This window comes from Myotis lucifugus, unplaced genomic scaffold, assembly GCF_000147115.1.
Source record: "Myotis lucifugus unplaced genomic scaffold, Myoluc2.0 scaffold_67, whole genome shotgun sequence".
In the NCBI taxonomy this organism is placed as follows: domain Eukaryota; kingdom Metazoa; phylum Chordata; class Mammalia; order Chiroptera; family Vespertilionidae; genus Myotis; species Myotis lucifugus.
The window spans coordinates 2,020,829-2,037,307 of record NW_005871115.1 but is presented as its reverse complement, the minus strand read 5'-3'; the positions used below and the strand labels follow the sequence as shown (position 1 = coordinate 2,037,307).

At 36.6% G+C, this 16,479-nt stretch overlaps 1 protein-coding gene across 8 annotated transcripts in view; it reads right to left on the bottom strand.

Annotated features, from left to right (window-relative positions):
* Positions 1 to 4,940: 4,940 nt before the first annotated feature.
* The window catches only part of ALCAM (activated leukocyte cell adhesion molecule), a 210,831-nt gene continuing 199,292 nt past the window's right edge, over positions 4,941 to 16,479 (bottom strand). For 3 of the 8 annotated variants that reach the window (XM_006090057.2, XM_014457009.2, XM_023754931.1), the window contains 2 exons: positions 9,302 to 9,417; positions 4,941 to 7,463 (listed from right to left, as the gene is read on the bottom strand). In XM_006090057.2, the coding sequence (XP_006090119.1) occupies positions 9,330 to 9,417 (88 nt within the window). In that variant the 3' untranslated portion in view covers positions 4,941 to 7,463; positions 9,302 to 9,329. Of the gene's footprint in view, positions 7,464 to 9,297; positions 9,418 to 16,479 lie in introns of all 8 variants that reach the window. The other 5 variants (XM_014457007.1, XM_023754928.1, XM_014457008.1 and 2 more) reach the window with 5 other exon arrangements.

Here is a 16,479-nt window from a genome sequence, read left to right as displayed (position 1 = left end):
GACAGCTGATGCAGATTGGGCTCCAGTGATCTTGGCTGAGCTGGCCCTGCCATACCCTGGGTTTGTATGAGGCACCTTACGTGGTGCAAATCTGCTCTGTGTCTTTAACCCCATCTTGGCATGAACAGGCTGGCCCTGGCTTGTCCTTCCCATGGTGATTAGAGAAGGACAAGAAGTCAAGAAGAAATATGGTATGCTGCTTGGGGCCTAGACTCAGAACTGAAAAACTGTCACTTCCACATGATTTTATTGGATAAAGTGAATCATATGGATGAACCTAGTGTCAAGGAGTGAAAAAACATTCTCTGATCCTTTTGTGGGAAGAATTGCAAAGTCACATACAAAGGCTATGGAGACAGGTAAAGGTAAAGAATTAGGGCATTTAATGCCTGGCTGGGGTGGCTCAGTGGTTGAGTGTCAACCTATGAACTAAGAGGTCATGGTTTGATTCCTGGTCGGGGCACATTTCCAGGTTGCAGGCTTGATCCCTAGTGTGGGGTGTATGGGAGGCAGCCTATCAATGATTCTCTCTCATCATTGATGTTTCTCTCTCTCTCCCTCTCCCTTCTTCTCTGAAATCAATAAAAATATACTTTAAAAAAAAGAATTAGGGTATTTAATGCCAGGACCCTTCAGTCCGCAGGCCGACGCTCTATCCACTGAGCCAAACCGGTTTCGGCTAGGAAGCATCTTCTGAAACACACAGGGGAGGATAGAAAGAAAGGGCCTGTGCTGTGGTATTGCTGTAGTAGTCTTGTCTAGGAAGAAAAGATGAGACAAGGACAAAATAAAAAACTGTGTGAACAGGAAGCACTCACCTGACATGCTTCCTCCCATAAAGTCGTCTTTTAGCAAAAGCTCAGTTAACTGAAATTGTAAATCTATGTGCTTTATATCTGAAAACTCGAGCTGACATGCAGAACCAAATCGTAACTGAACAGCTTCCTGTGGTTATCCAACTTTCTAAACCTGTCCTGCTCCACTCTGGGACATCTGTAATACTCTCTACAATAAAGATTTAAAAAAATAAACTAAATAAACTATTTTGGTAAAGTCCATTTGACTTTTCTCCCAACCACATGATTTTCTCATTGGATCAAATGCTTAGAAAAATAATTTTAAAAGAGGGGGAATGATGAAGATGGACCAACAAAATCTGCCTCAGTGCCAGTTCCTCTTCAGTGCAAGGCCAAGAGTCACTGGGCACTGATCCTGATGGTATTAATGTCAATTTAACTCCATTTTTGTTGCAGAAATCCCATAAAAACAACAGCATTAATATTTATCAATCTTCACAACCTTTGAAATGAACACTGATTCCATACATTGCCGTTATTATCAGGACAACAGGAAATAGGAATCCTGTCATGATAACTATGAAGTACATATTTGATATTTTAATAATTATATTTTATTGCATTTAAGAAAAATATCTCAAAAGAATGTGAGAGTAACAAAGTCACTATAGGAATCTTAATAGATTATCGGTTAGGAATGTGGGGGAAGACCTGTGAGTTGTTTTTGTCGTTTTGCCAATATGACCAAAAATTCATCATCTTTTAAACAGCTTGTGTGAAACTGTTATATATGATAAACAAAGCTCTCCAAATTAAGAAAACTCATAGAATATGACTCCGTACATGAACCTGCAAAAGTTTTAAATGATAAACTTTCCTCTTGGAATCAGATTCAACAGTAGGTGATATACCTTTGTCTCTGAATACAAAGTCTATTTTAAAGCTTTTGGTGGACAATTATAATCAAGCTAAGAAAAAGAAACTTAATTGTTATTGTCAACAACGTAGAAGCCAAGAATTTCTGGGTAAATTGGGTTTTAATAACAATTTACCTTCTAAGGAATCACTCTGATACTTAGACATAAACATTTTCTTAACAGAAATATTCTATTTCCTTAATAGGCCATTCAGGGAGAGGGTTGTGAATCTACTTTCAAGCAATAACTTCATCTTATTTCACTAATATTTCACTACATATTATTTCTTACTGATGAGAATTCAAAGAATGATATAGGGTTGCCCGAATTTCAACTGTCATTTCTGTGGAAGTGAACATCTCAGATCATATGTGAGTCAAACCATCAATTTAAATTGTTAATTGAAGCTCCACTTATCCTGGCCTACCTGGGAAGATATGATCAGAAAGAAAATATTTATGGGAGTTGATATTTAATTTTGATTCCCTTACACAGAGTCTAAACCGAGTTGCTATCAACTTCCAAATGTACATTTTGTCAAGTGCTGTACCTTTTGGAGACCACAACCTCTGTTCTCTGAATATATAAGTTTTCTCAAAAATCTAATAATTTATGAGCCTCTATTATGTTGAGGCCCTCATTTATTTCCTGATATTATAGAGTTTATGCAATTAGGTTTATTCATACAAATTTCACTGCAACTGTTGAGTCTAGTATGTGCTATTGTAACTGTAACACCTATGAATGCCTCACATCAAAGTGCCATGAACATTTTCACCCTAAGCTGCTTCCTATTTGACAAATATTTTGTATGTATTCAAGAAATTCCTTTTTAAATAAGGAAAATGGGGCAAAAAAACTAATACTTATATAATAATTTGTTTTCAAAGCGGTTGTCATGTCTTTCTTTGAATATGAATGACATGTTGCTAAGGGGATCAGATAAGTTATTCAATGCAAATCTTTCCTCTTGGTCATCTTCCCAAGCATAGATAGACGTATGTTCTTATAACAGGGAAGGCAAACAATGTAGTGAATAGAACTTGGACTTTGGCATCTTGATCATAGGTCCAGGCTTACCCACCTCCCATGTGTGTGATTGTAGACAAAGTTATTTGCATTGTCTTGATCTGTAATATGGAGATAGTACCTCCTGTGACAGGATGTTGAATACATTCCAGTGGAAGTGTAAATAACACATCAATACAGTGCCTGTCTCATAAGAGGTACTTGGTGTATGACAGTAACATGCATGTTTAAAATATATTACATATATATATGCACATCACATTTTTAAACATGTGTTTTAAATAAACACATGTAATTATATATATAATAAAGAGCCAGGGTCCTAACAACGGATTGCTCACCAGACCAGAAGTCAGTCCTGGGTTGCCATGGTGACCCAGCACTGACTGGGGCACTGCAGGTGCCCTGACCCAGCACTGACTGCCTATGGGGCTGCAGATCAGGCTGGGAGAGAGGCCTGCAGAGAGAGAGGCAGGGTCTGATCTGAAGCCTCTGTGGCAGCTGTTGATCAGAACTTTCCTCTCTTTCTCTCCTGGCCTGGCCAACAGCCATGCCTCCATTTCTCTCCAGGCCTCCACTGTGGGGCTGCTGATCAGCCCCACCTTTCTGATCAGGCCCCGTTGATAGGCCCAGAGACGCTGACTGGCATAGAAACTGACCAGTCAGAACCAAATCTGTGATCAGGCCCCGTTGATAGGCTCAGAGATGCTGACTGGCATAGAAACTGACCAATCAGAACCAAATTGGCTGGCAGAGGAGGGTAGTTGGGAGCGAGATCAGGCTGGCAAGGGGAGGGAAGTTAGGGGTGATCAGGCAGGCAGAAGCAGTTAGGGGGCAATCAGGCCAGCAAGGGAGAGCAGTTAGGGGCGAGATCAGGCTGGCAGGGGAGGGCAGTGGGAGGCAAAATTAGACTGGCAGGGGAGGGCAGTTAGGGGCGAGATCAGGCTGGCAGGGGAGGGCTGTTGGGGGCTTCCAGGCTGGCAGGGGAGGGCAGTTGAGGGGGAGATCAGGACAGCAGGGGAGGCCAGTTAGGGGCAACCAAGCAGGCAGGCAGAGGCAGTTAGGGGCGATCAGGCAGGCAGAAGCAGTTAGGGGTGATCAGGCAGGCAGGCAGATGGGTTAGGGGCAATCAGCAGGCAGGCAGGTGAGTGTTTAGGAGCCAGTGGTCCCAGATTGTGAGAGGGGTGTCCGACCGCTGGTTTAGGCCCAATCCCTGTAGGGTCCCCGATTGGAGTGGGTGCAGGCTGGGCTGAGGGAACCCTCCCTCTGAGCATGAATTTCGTGCACTGGGCCTCTAGTATCTAATAAAATATCTAATCATCCAAACTCAGCTGGAAAATCTATAATAATAAAAGCGTCATATGCTAATTAGACTGGACATCCTTCAGACGACCTTCTGGATGAAGCCGTGGCTGCAAGGGAAGCCCAGGTCCCAGGTGCCAGAGGGAAGCCAGTACTGGCAGCTGGGGGAAGGAAGGCCTACTCTTGCACAAATTTTGTGCATCAGGCCTCTAGTTATATAATATTGGCCTATTCTAGCCTTTATCGATGGTATAACCAGTTCATGTGTCAATTAATATTTCCCAATTTTACATATTATAAAAAAGGAGGATTTCTTGATTAAAGAAGTTTGGAAACTATTACTAGATTGGGCCAAGCATGGCCTTTAGAATCAGATCTGGTTTTTATACCAATTTACCTACTTAGAAGCTAAATGTGCTTGGGGCTTATAGAACCTCTCTAAACCTTAGATTTCAGCTATTAAATGCGGGGGGAAGGGTATTTAACACTATTTGCAACTGGTAAGGATTAAATAAGATAATGTATGATTGGCCCTAGCACACAGTATGGGCTCAATACATATTAATTTTTTTCTCTGATGTTTACAGCTGACTTTACCTTATTTTAAAGGTAAAGAATTACTATGAAAGTTCATGCCTCAGTAATTTTCAATGGTAAACTGGATGGCGTGTTAATAATAGAAGCAAAGAAATAGGAGCATGTCCTCTTAATTATGTCCCTAGGACAGCCACATGGGACACCCACAATAAGTATGATCCTATCTCTGAAGATAGAGACACATACATTATAGAACCAATTTTAGGTAAAATCTAGGACTGGCTCAGGTGGCAGAATAGGAAGGTGTAGACAATTTCATTTTGCTGAATTCCCTCTCCAGAGAGATGAAGAGTCACAATGAGTTTTCTACTGTTTAATAAAGACAACTATTTTCTATACATAAACATCCTAGTTTAGACAAGAGGCAGACAGCTGTGAGAGATATGTGAAGACATATTTCAGTTTTATTATCTTTTAGGCTGAGACGGGTGTGTTAATCCATTTCCACATACATTTCCCGTAATCAAAGATTAGAAGTGAAACTTGAACTGGCAAAACCTGTCTCCTGCTGCCGAAGAGTTAAACTGAAGAGACGCAACCTCGGAAGTTGAGGATTGTGCATGATCTTCCTTCCCAGCCTCGCTGTGCACACCTCTGCCGTCACACACACAAACTTTCCTGCTCATCCGGCCATGGATTCAATAGTTCTAATGTTGTCTCCCGTTTCCCGGTAAACTTTCTGCTTTCCGTCCAGAGCTCTGTGCTGTGAATGTTCTGCTCTCTAGGTTCCGACACCTGTTTTCGGACTCAGTTAACCACAGCAAATGAAAGCCAAGAAATAACGGTAGCATAACCCTCTCTTTCTATCGTCGCATTGCTTCTTTCTGCAAATATCCCCTAGGAGTTAGACTTTGAACCTTTGATCTCCCACACCAAAAGAAAAGGTATTTATATGAAAGTGACTTCATTTTAGTGTTAATGGTTTATTGTGGAAAGCAGGTGTTTAAAAATTTTAGAATTTCTTAACAAAATTCTAAAGAAAAGAGAAAACAGAGAAGTCACAGTATTTACAGAGAGATAACAGAATGGCTTTGCCATGCAGAACAAATAACTTTGGTTTTTCCCCTTTCACTTTGGTTTAAATATTGACCAAGATTCATTTTTTTTCTGCCAAATAAAACTTCAATAAATGAAAGTTTAGAGGCAAGATAACATGTTTTTCCCCCCTCCCATAATATTTTACACAGCTTTGAGTCTAATAAGATATTTTATGTATTTAATTCATACCAATGCACTACAGGAAGCTTTTATTAAACTGAGATACTATTGCCCAGATAGTAAATGGTTTACAAATGTACAATAACATGTGTTTCTAAACAATGCAGAAGTGGCAAAATATTATTCCTAATATCCATCTTTAATTTATTTTTCATTGCCTTCATAATTTTTATTCCATCAATATAAAAAACAAACACCAGTTTTCCTCTTTCTCCCAAGAACACAGTTCTATACCTGGGAATCTGATGTTCATTTTCTTTTTCTACAAAGTTTTGTAAATCTTGGGACAAAAATGGCTGTGCAGTGTTCTCCCAGAATCCAGGCTTCTGCTTGAAAGAGCAAAGTTTAAAAGTCTAGTCACAAGTAGCTACTGGCCCATATCCAGTCTACTTCAAAAAGTTTCCATTTATACTACCACCCTATAAAGTTCCTCAAGCATAAAACACGCTTATAAAGTTACAAATTTGAATGTAACTAAAGATACATAGACATTTTATTATTACACTTTTATGTACTGCTTGATAAATTATGTACCAGTTAAAAACACTAAATTATCTCAAGGTGCATTCAATATCTGTAGCATAGTTAACAAAAACACACACGAAAAAAATATATATTCTATATTCTGTGGAAAATAACACAGCTTTGATAATGACCACTGTTAAAAATCTCCAATTCTGACTGATATCTTTTTTAAAAGGAAATGTGTATAATTTTAAGGCAGTGGATAACCCAAAGGATTTAACACCAATTTTTAAATACAGTGATTTACATTCTGATCTATGAAAATGGAAATGTTATCCATGATTTTTCCAAACTGTCTCTCACACATTGTTTTTTTTTTCCTTTCTTCTGACAGAAAATAATTTACTAGCAGATGTCTCTAAAGTGCTACCCAAATTCTGTAATGTTATTTTTTTTTTCAGTATAGGCAAAATTGTCGGTTTGGGAGTACCGTTATTACGTATGTGCGTCCATATGCATGTGAGATTTCCTTCTGAGAGCCAGCTGGTGGTGCATACGCAGCATCAGCTCATCCAGGGCTTATCAATCTGACTCTCCGCCTCCCCCTCTCATGATAAAACCACAGTTTTGTAATTGGGCAATGTGTGTGTTCCCAGTCCTCACAAGCTGCCACCTTTGGGAGTTAGGGGCTTGTGAAAAAGTTTAGGGGCATTACTGATAGCAATCAGAATCAGAAATGTACCTGCTCAGATTATCCATATAAACAATTGAAATAAAAACATTACATTATACATCAGATTAACAGCAACTCCCAGAACAAAGCTTACAGTGTATAAAAATAGCTACGTAAAAAATTTACATAAAAGGCAAACAAAAGGAAATCCTCAGTGCAGACATTTACAGAAAAAAAAATCAAACCAAACACAACATATGACCTATCATCATGGCTACCAAAACTTGTTGTTATTGTTTGCAATTTCATTTCATTGTTTGACTTGAGATAATTCTCTAAGATCCTGTGACAGCTTGGTAAAATGAACTGCTTAATATTTGAACCATGAATTGCTGTCAATGTCTTTGTATATGTCTTAAATACAATCCACGTTCATGCTTCAATTGGCCTATATAGTTTTTTTCTCTGAAATAATGAAAAAAAACATAATTTAGTAAGTTACCATAGCAATCATTTTTCACCATCAACAGATGCTTTGTACTAAAAAGTGACAGGAATTACTTTATAGGGGACTTTCATAAAACTTCATTGTCCCTGAACCCATCTGTAATGCCAGGCATTGCTATGCCCCTTCTGCAAATAATTTTTTTGGAATAGCTGAGTGTCTTTATTTTTATGAAAATGGCTTAATTCATGTGAAGAGCATAAAGGTTTTCAGAAAAACATTTCATTCTGTTTAAAAAATTCACATATCCCTTCAAATCACACTTTTTTGTGGGCTTTGTCTTCATGCTCAATTTTCCTTTGAGGATTTACTCTATCCCATTTTGAAGATAACAGTAGGTAAAAATCTATGTTTATGAAAGATGGAGGAGTGAACCCTAGAGAAGCAGAAAGAAAAAAAACACCACAGGTGGAAATGCTGCCTGCCTTGCTTCCAATGAAAGGCAAATAGGGGGAAAGAATCCAGCTCTTCTTTCTCCCAATCAGTTTGAGGTCCTATTTTTCAGATTTTAAAAGTGTCTTACCTAAATTATTCTATTTTTCTTTCCTGTGTTCATCCGCCCACTTACAATTCTTTCCCAGGCCCCATATCTTCTCTATGGGATTAATTTGGGTGACATGCTCAAATTGTGACTATGGCTTATGTATAATGATCCAAAGTTTTACTGTGGTTGTTGGGGATTTTAACTTCAGAGAGTCAGCAACAGTAACAGTTATTCTCACTCAAGGACACACAGAATAATGTGCCCAAATGACTTATCTTAAAAGAATCACACTCATATAAATTACATATAAATATATGCAATACACATAACAAGTGTATATATATATTATATGCATAGTAGAGGCCCGGTGCACGAAATATGTGCACTAGAGGAGGGGGGGGCCTTAGCCCGGTCTGCATCCTCTCGCAGCCCGGGACCCCTTGGGGGATGTCTGGGACCCCTCACTCCTTACCACCCGCCTGCTCGCTCATTACTGCTCAGCTCGCTGCTCCTTAGCGCTGCTGCAGAGGCGGGAGAGGCTCCTGCCACTGTGCTCTCCAGCCATAAGCCGAGCTTCTGGCTGAGCGGTGCTCCCCCTGTGGGAGTACACTGACCACCAGGGGGCAGCTCCTGCATTGAGTGTCTGCCCCCTGGTGGTCAGTACACATCATAATGACTTGTCATTCTGTTCGTTCCGCCATAACGGTCACTTAGGCTTTTATTATATAGATATATATGTGCATATACAGACACATATATGCATACACATTAGTATATAATATATATACTATCTGCAAAAGTGTATGTGTGTGTATATACACAAACTTGTTGGTCTTTTCATTAACATGATTTGAGAGATGGCTGTATAAACACTCTGATACTTTTAATATCTTAAATCCTTGGATTAAAATTTTTATATTTAAAAATTATTTTCATAATTGTTTTTAAAAATAATTTTAAATTAGTAGAATCAGAGCTCATCCAACCAAAACACAGTTTATAAAATTAAGCTTCTTTGCACTCAACAAAATTTTTGACATTAGAATACAAAATGCTAATTAAATGTTAAAATCTCAAAATTGATTTTAATTATTCAGAGGATAATGATTATTTGTTTGGAGGATATGGAAATGGTTGAGATTCCATTCTTTTGAAGACATCTGAGTTACCAAAGTTTGCTTTTGAAAAGCTCTCTTCCTGTTTTAAAAGCCTCAATTAAGAAGCACCTTACTGTCAATGCTTTCCCTTTCATCTCTTAGGGTGTTTCATTCTTTACTGAGAATTATTTCTATAAACCACACACAGCTCACTTACCTGGACAACAACAAGAACAGTTTCTCTCTTAGGCTTCTGTTTTGTGATTGTTTTCTTCTAACTTTTTATTTTCCTCCAGATTACCAAGGTCCTTGTTTACATGTTTTGATGCGGTCCTGTAAAGGAATTAATTAAACATTATTACATTGACACACACATTTTCCTTTTTGAAATTTAGGGTTCACATTAATGTATCTTTGAGAAGCACATGTTTTACCTCTAATATAGGCAAACCACTAGAATGAACAATTCCACAGCTGTGAGCCTTGATTGGTAACAGGACCCATTCCAATGAAATGACTTTGACAGTTGGATTGAATTAAATAAATGCTAAGAGAAATATAAATCTATTATTTTGAACACAGACTATACATACTTAGTTGCCTCATGGTTTTGGCTGGGTTTTCTCTCCACTTTCTGGAAAGTAATTATTATCATTTTTTAGTCAAAATTTTCATTCTGTGCAAATAGTTTCTGGCAAAAATTTTCTGAGGGAGTTTCCTTAGGGCCTTTCCCTTTTTAGCATCCCCTATTATGCATCCAGGTTGAGCCAATCCCCTATAGCTTTGTTTATGGATTTTATTTTATTGGGTAAATCAAATGCAAGATTAGAAAGAGACTGAGATTTATGACAGAAGATTGGCAGCAGCAGAAGCTAAAGCAGCTCTACTGTGGTGGTTCTCAAATAGTGGTCCCAGATCAGCAACAGAATTATGGAAACAGAAAATGCAGATGGGGCATACAATCTATGATAAGCAAGACCTAGCGGTTCTGCTGCAAGCTAAAGTTTGAGAACCACTTCCCTAGCGGTTGCCATGGTTACATATGATTGACTAGGTCCTATCCTTTAAGCACTGAAACCAGGTTTTCTTAAACCCGCAGCCAAATTCTTTGGTTTTGTGACCACTCAGGAGAAATCATCACTGTATCTAAGAGTGTATCATTTCCTTCTTTCCTGTTTCCTTCCTTCCCTCCCTCCCTTTTTTCTTTCCCTAACTCCCTCACTCCCTGTTTTAAGTACATCAGGGGAACCACAGTGATATGGCACTTCAAATTATTATTGCCATATAATTCCTAGTAATTCTTCTACTTTTAAGAAATTATTGAATACTAGATGTATCTCTTGGTTATGAAAGCTGGGGTAGAAAACTCCAATTTCCCTCAAAGTATTTCTATTCTTTAAATAAAATTTCTGAGCTCATTTGCTAAGAATCACAATTTTACCAGAAAAAGTTTTATAATGGTGTATGACATTGGTCCAAGTGAGATAAAGACATACAGTTCATTCAAACTGGAACATTCATTATATTTAGTATAAATTTAATTTGTGATTTAAAAATCCTTAGTTTAGCTTAAATTACAGCCTTCTAAATCTATGCATAAAAGCAAGAGAGCAATCTCAAACTCTGTCAACATGATTAAGTTCTATATGTGACAGCGTTTTACGAGAAAGGTATTTAAAAATGTAAATGATGGGAGACCTATTATGGATGATCTGCTTGAAATCTTGTTGCTTCTAGACTGGTCAACACAGGTCTTCTGACCCTGTGCCAGATTGTTTTGAGCAAAGTTGATCAGTCTCTCCACACCAACACATCGCTGGATGCTGCAAGTGAATATGCCAAATGCTGCACAGAAATTTTAGGTGTTGCGGCTACTCCAGGCACAAACATGCCAGCTACTTTTGGACATTTAGCAGGGGGATATGATGGCCAATATTATGGATATCTTTGGAGTGAAGTATTTTCCATGGATATGTTTTACAGCTGTTTTAAAAAAGAAGGAATAATGAACCCCCCCAAAAAATGTAAATGAGACCATGTTGTAAGTTTGAGTCTATATCTTGAGTTATATATCACATAAATATCTTCTATCTTGTACTAAAATGGTACATCATACTGAATGACAACTTCTTTATCATATATATTTTCCAGGCAAATAAAAGAATAATGTGTATATAATTGTGTGTGTGTATATATACCATCTACATTATATAATATATATGTGTATATATATATTATAAGTGATTTTAGGTCTATTCTCTTTTGCTAAAAAATTACTTAACTAATGTATAATAAAATCTTAATAATCTCAACAGTAAAATATGAGGGGTGGTGATTTAGGATGCTCTCTAAGACCTATTTTAAGGCCTAGACTTTCTATAAACCTACAAATCCTTTAAGATTTGTTTTTTTGAAAAGTTATATAGATATAAAATAATGTACCAATAATAAAAGTAAAATTCAATAAATTTTCAAAAATTGCATGCATGAATGCAACCTGTACCCAGCTCAAGAAACAGAACAATTGCAGACCCTGAAGTACATTATGTTCCTTCCACTCACTATTGCCTCCCAAAAGTTACCACAGTCCTGAGTTCTCACAGAATAATTTTACCTGTTCTTGTAATGTGAATATAAATGGAATTATACCTCATGCATTCACTTTTTTCTGTTTTTTATTTAACCACAACCTAAGTTTGTGACATTCATATATAATATTGTATGTAGTGTAGGTTTTGATTCTCATGGCTGTATAGTTTGCCATTGGTTCAATAAATAATTTATTTATATATTTTACTAGTGGTGGGCATTCTTGCTCTTTGTTCTTTCACTTATACTTGTTAGATCTTTGTGTGTTGTCCCACACCTCTTATTTTCTTATGTGTCTTATCTATTATTTTTCCTTTCTGTGCTTCAATCTGGGTGATTTCCATTGATATGTATTCTAGCTTACTTCTCTTGTGTTCTGCTGTGGCCAATCTGTTTTTAAATTCATCCACCCAAGACTTATTTTTCAATATATATTTTCAGGTCTAAAGTGTCAATTTCATTTTAAATATTTTAAAATACATTTAAATTCTCTATTCCATTAATCTCCAATGACCATATTTTCTTCCACTTTCAAGATATTAGAGTTATTTAATATCCTTGTCTGTTAACTATAGTATCAAAACCATGCATGAATCTGCTTGTCTACCTTTTCTCTTGATTATTGATTGCATATTCTTGACTCTTTGCATATCTAGAGTATTTTGTATGACACCATGTATAAATGAACTGTAGAGATGGCAAATAATGTTCTTTTCCAAGAGATAAGGTCCCCATTTCCTTTGTTAAATAGGCAGGGTGAGGGGCTGATGACTCCAATTCAATCAGAGCTTAAGTTAGGCTGAGGCTCAGCTGCAGTTTTAGTAAGACCCAGTGTTCCTCTGGTTTGCCCTTTCCCCTAAAGCAGTGATGGCGAACCTTTTGAGCTCAGCCTGTCAGCATTTTGAAAAACCCTAACTTAATTCTGGTGCCGTGTCACATATAGAAATTTTTTGATATTTGCAACCATAGTAAAACAAAGACTTATATTTTTGATATTTATTTTATATATTTAAATGCCATTTAACAAAGAAAAATCAACCAAAAAAATGAGTTCGCATGTCACCTCTGACACGTGTGTCATAGGTTTGCCATCACTGTCCTAAGGCATGACCCTCCAAGGCTTCTGATTAAGATTCTGGCAAGTCCCACTATTTCCACCCCTTAAATACAGAGATTCATCTCTTTGGAGAGTTTTCATTCATATCTCCAGCCATCTATCTCATGATACTTCAAAATATGGACACACTCTTTATTCTTCTCAATTTGAGTATAGCTTCTTGAAAGTAAGGATCATGTTTTACTTCTATTTACCCATAGCATATAATACACTGACTGAATATGGTAGGCGGCCAGAAGGTATTTGATGAACCGAACTAACTGACCTCACTGTATATGTGTTTTTTCTTCACTATGATATTCTTAATAAAATTTTCTTTTCTCCAGCTGACTTTATTGTAAGAATATAGTATATAATACATGTAACACACAAAATATGCAATTGGTTGCTTATGTTTATATTTATTTCCTTTTACTGTTCCTTATATTAATGTTCTACATACCCAGCCGCTGTTTTACAGACAAGTAAAATATAGAGAATACTACATAGAATGACAAAACTTGAGTGATGTCTTACTATAATCTTTTCAGATAAAATTGCACAAAATCATATGCATAAATATGTACCTTGATTATTCTAATAGAGTGTTATAAGTTAAGAGTCATTATTGTAATCTCAAGAACAACCATAATAAAAGAATACAAAGAGGTAGGGTTAAAAGACCAGTAGAGCAATAAAAATGCAATACTAAAACTTATTTGAGTACCTGAAAGCAGGAAAAGAGGAACATAGGACAACTAAGAGAACAAATAGGGAGAGAGTGGTCTTAATTATATCGATAGTTAAGTCAAATGTAACTTGGCTAAAATAGCCAAGAACAACATAGACTGATGAACAGGGACAGATCCAAAGACAGAGAAACAGCAATCAGACTATTAATCCCCAGAAGGAAAGTAGGGGAGGGTGGGGGTAAGGGGAAGAGATCAACCAAAGGACTTGTATGCATGCATATAAGCCAAACCAATGGACATGGACAACAGGGGGATGAGAGCATGAGTGGGGGTGGGGGGGGGAGGATGGGGGTTAATGGGGGGGGGGGAATGAGGACACATTTGTAATTCCTTAACTAATAAAGAATTTAAAGATAAAAATAAATAAAAGAGATTGTCAGACTATACTATGTAAGACAAGAAAATGCTGGAGAGCAGGGGTTAAATTATTTTTCTGAAAGGTCCAGATAGAAAATATTTTAGGCTTGCATGGTTTTTGTTCCAACTCTTCAACTCTGGCAGTGTAGTATGAAGCAACCAACAGTGGCTATGCTCCCATAAAACTTTATTTACAAAATTAGGCAGCAGCCTGGAGTCATAGTTTTATCAGCCTTACTGTATACGAGATGTACTTTAAATATACATAAAGAGATAAATAATTGAAAATAAAAGGGTAGAAAAAGATAAACATGTAACCAGTAAGCTTATGGATGCCATGTGGCTATATTAATACCAGGCAATGTAAAATTCAACACAAGCAATATTGGAGTGATAATGAGAGACATTTCACAATTATAACAGGTTTAACACCTAAAAAAGTCATAACAACTATAAGTGTGTGTCCCTAATGAGAGAATAAAGCAAACACTGACAGTACTTGAGGGAAACATAGACAAGTACACAATCTCATTTAGAGACTTTAATGACCTTTTCTCAGTAGCTGATAGGATTAATGAATCAAAATTCACTATACATGATCTTAATAAAGTAGCTAGTACTGGGTGGCTTTAGCACTGGAAATGTATGCTTATATCCTTACTTTATATGTAAAGTGATTTTATATAACTGAAAAAAATTATAAAGATAATATTTTAACAAATTATTATCTAACCTGACCCAACATACAGCTATAGAACACCATACCCAGCAATAATCAAATCATTTTTTTCAAGGGCCAACATAGCATCTACCAGGAAATACTGCATGCCTGCATACCAGCTCAACCCCCCAACCACCCCCACAAACAAAACCCCACAAATAAATCTCAATGAATTTTAAAAGAGTATAAGCATACAGAGGAGGTTGTCTTAACAAAACAGAACTAAATGAGAAATGTTTAAAATTTAATACAGTTCTAGTTACATGACTCCAGATAAGAAACCACAAAAGTAATTTAAAAATATTTTGAACTGAATAAATATGTAAATACAACATACTTGAATTTGTGGAATGTTGTTAACAGAGTGCTGAGATTAAATTAATAGTTTAAATGCTTGTGTTATAAAAGAAGAAAGGCTAACATCCATGATCTAAATTTTTCCCTTTATGAAATCAGAGAAAGAAGAGCAAGTTAAACTCTAAATAACTTGAAGAAAGAAAACAGTAATATAAGAGCAAAAATAATTAAAATGGGAAATAAGCAATAGAAATAAAAACAATGCCAAGAGTTTTTAAAATATTAAGAAAATTGATAACTCCCTTAAAAAGACTAAGCAAGATAAAAGAACAAAATACAAAATGACAATATTAGAAAAAGAGTGTTATCACTACACAACCACAGGCAAAAAAAGGATAAGAGAATCCTATGTATAACTTTTCTTTTTGCAAAAATATCAAGAACTTAAATGAAGAAAACATTTTTCTTGAAAAACCAAAATTTATACAAGAAGTAGCAACTTTATTTCTATTAACATATATGTTAATCCTCATCTGAGAATATTTATTTTTGCCATTGCTTATTTTTAGAGAGAGTGAAAGAGTGGGAGAGAGAGAGAGAGAGAGAGAGAGAGAGAGAGAGAGAGAGAGAGAAACATCAACTCTAGAGAGTGAGAAAAAAACATTGACTGGTTGCCTCCCCCATGAGACCTGGGGCTAGGGATGGAACCTGCAATCCAGGTATATGCCCTTGACCTGGACCACAACCCTTCAGTGCAGGAGCTGATGCTTATCCACTGAGCACACTAGTTAGGGCCATTTATTATTATTTTTTTAAACAAATTCTCATAAAGAAAGCTCTAGGCTCATGTGGTTTCACCATTAAAATATATGAAACTTTTAAGAAAGTAACACACTTTTTCAGTATAAAAGAGGATGGGACTCTTTCCAAGCCATTTCATGAAGCTCACCTTATCCTAGCAACAAAACTTGGTAGAGATATCACAAGAAAAGAAAATTACAGATCAATATTCCTCATGAATGCAGAGAGAAAAAAATCCTTAATAAAATGTTGGCAAATTGTATCCATCAATATATAAAAATTATGACACATCATAAAGACTTGGATTTATTACGGGAATGCAACACTAGCTTAGAACTCAATAGTCAATCAATGAAATTTATCATTTTTTTAAGAATAAAAATGAGAATAAATGATTATTTGTAGAAATAACTGATATAAATGTAATGTAATATAGAAAGGGTGTTTGAGAAAATTCAACAGTGATTTATGATAAAAACTCTTAGCAATCTAGGAATAGGAATACTGAAAATTTCTTTAACCTGTTACAGGACATTGTGTAGTAAAGAATTTGGCCTTGCTCAAAAAGCAGTCTGGGCTTTGTCCTTAGTTCCTGGGAGATAACCTCTAAATAGTTAGAATTTTCTGAGTGATAGGAGTCACCTTACTCATGGTGAGCCTCTTAGGTCACACCTGATAGTTAATGCTGAGGAAATGCCCCAGTAAGGGCCATCAACGCCCACTAGTCTTAGGGTGTAGGGTGGGCCCAGCTGAGAGAACAACTATAAGCATTTGGGTGGCTT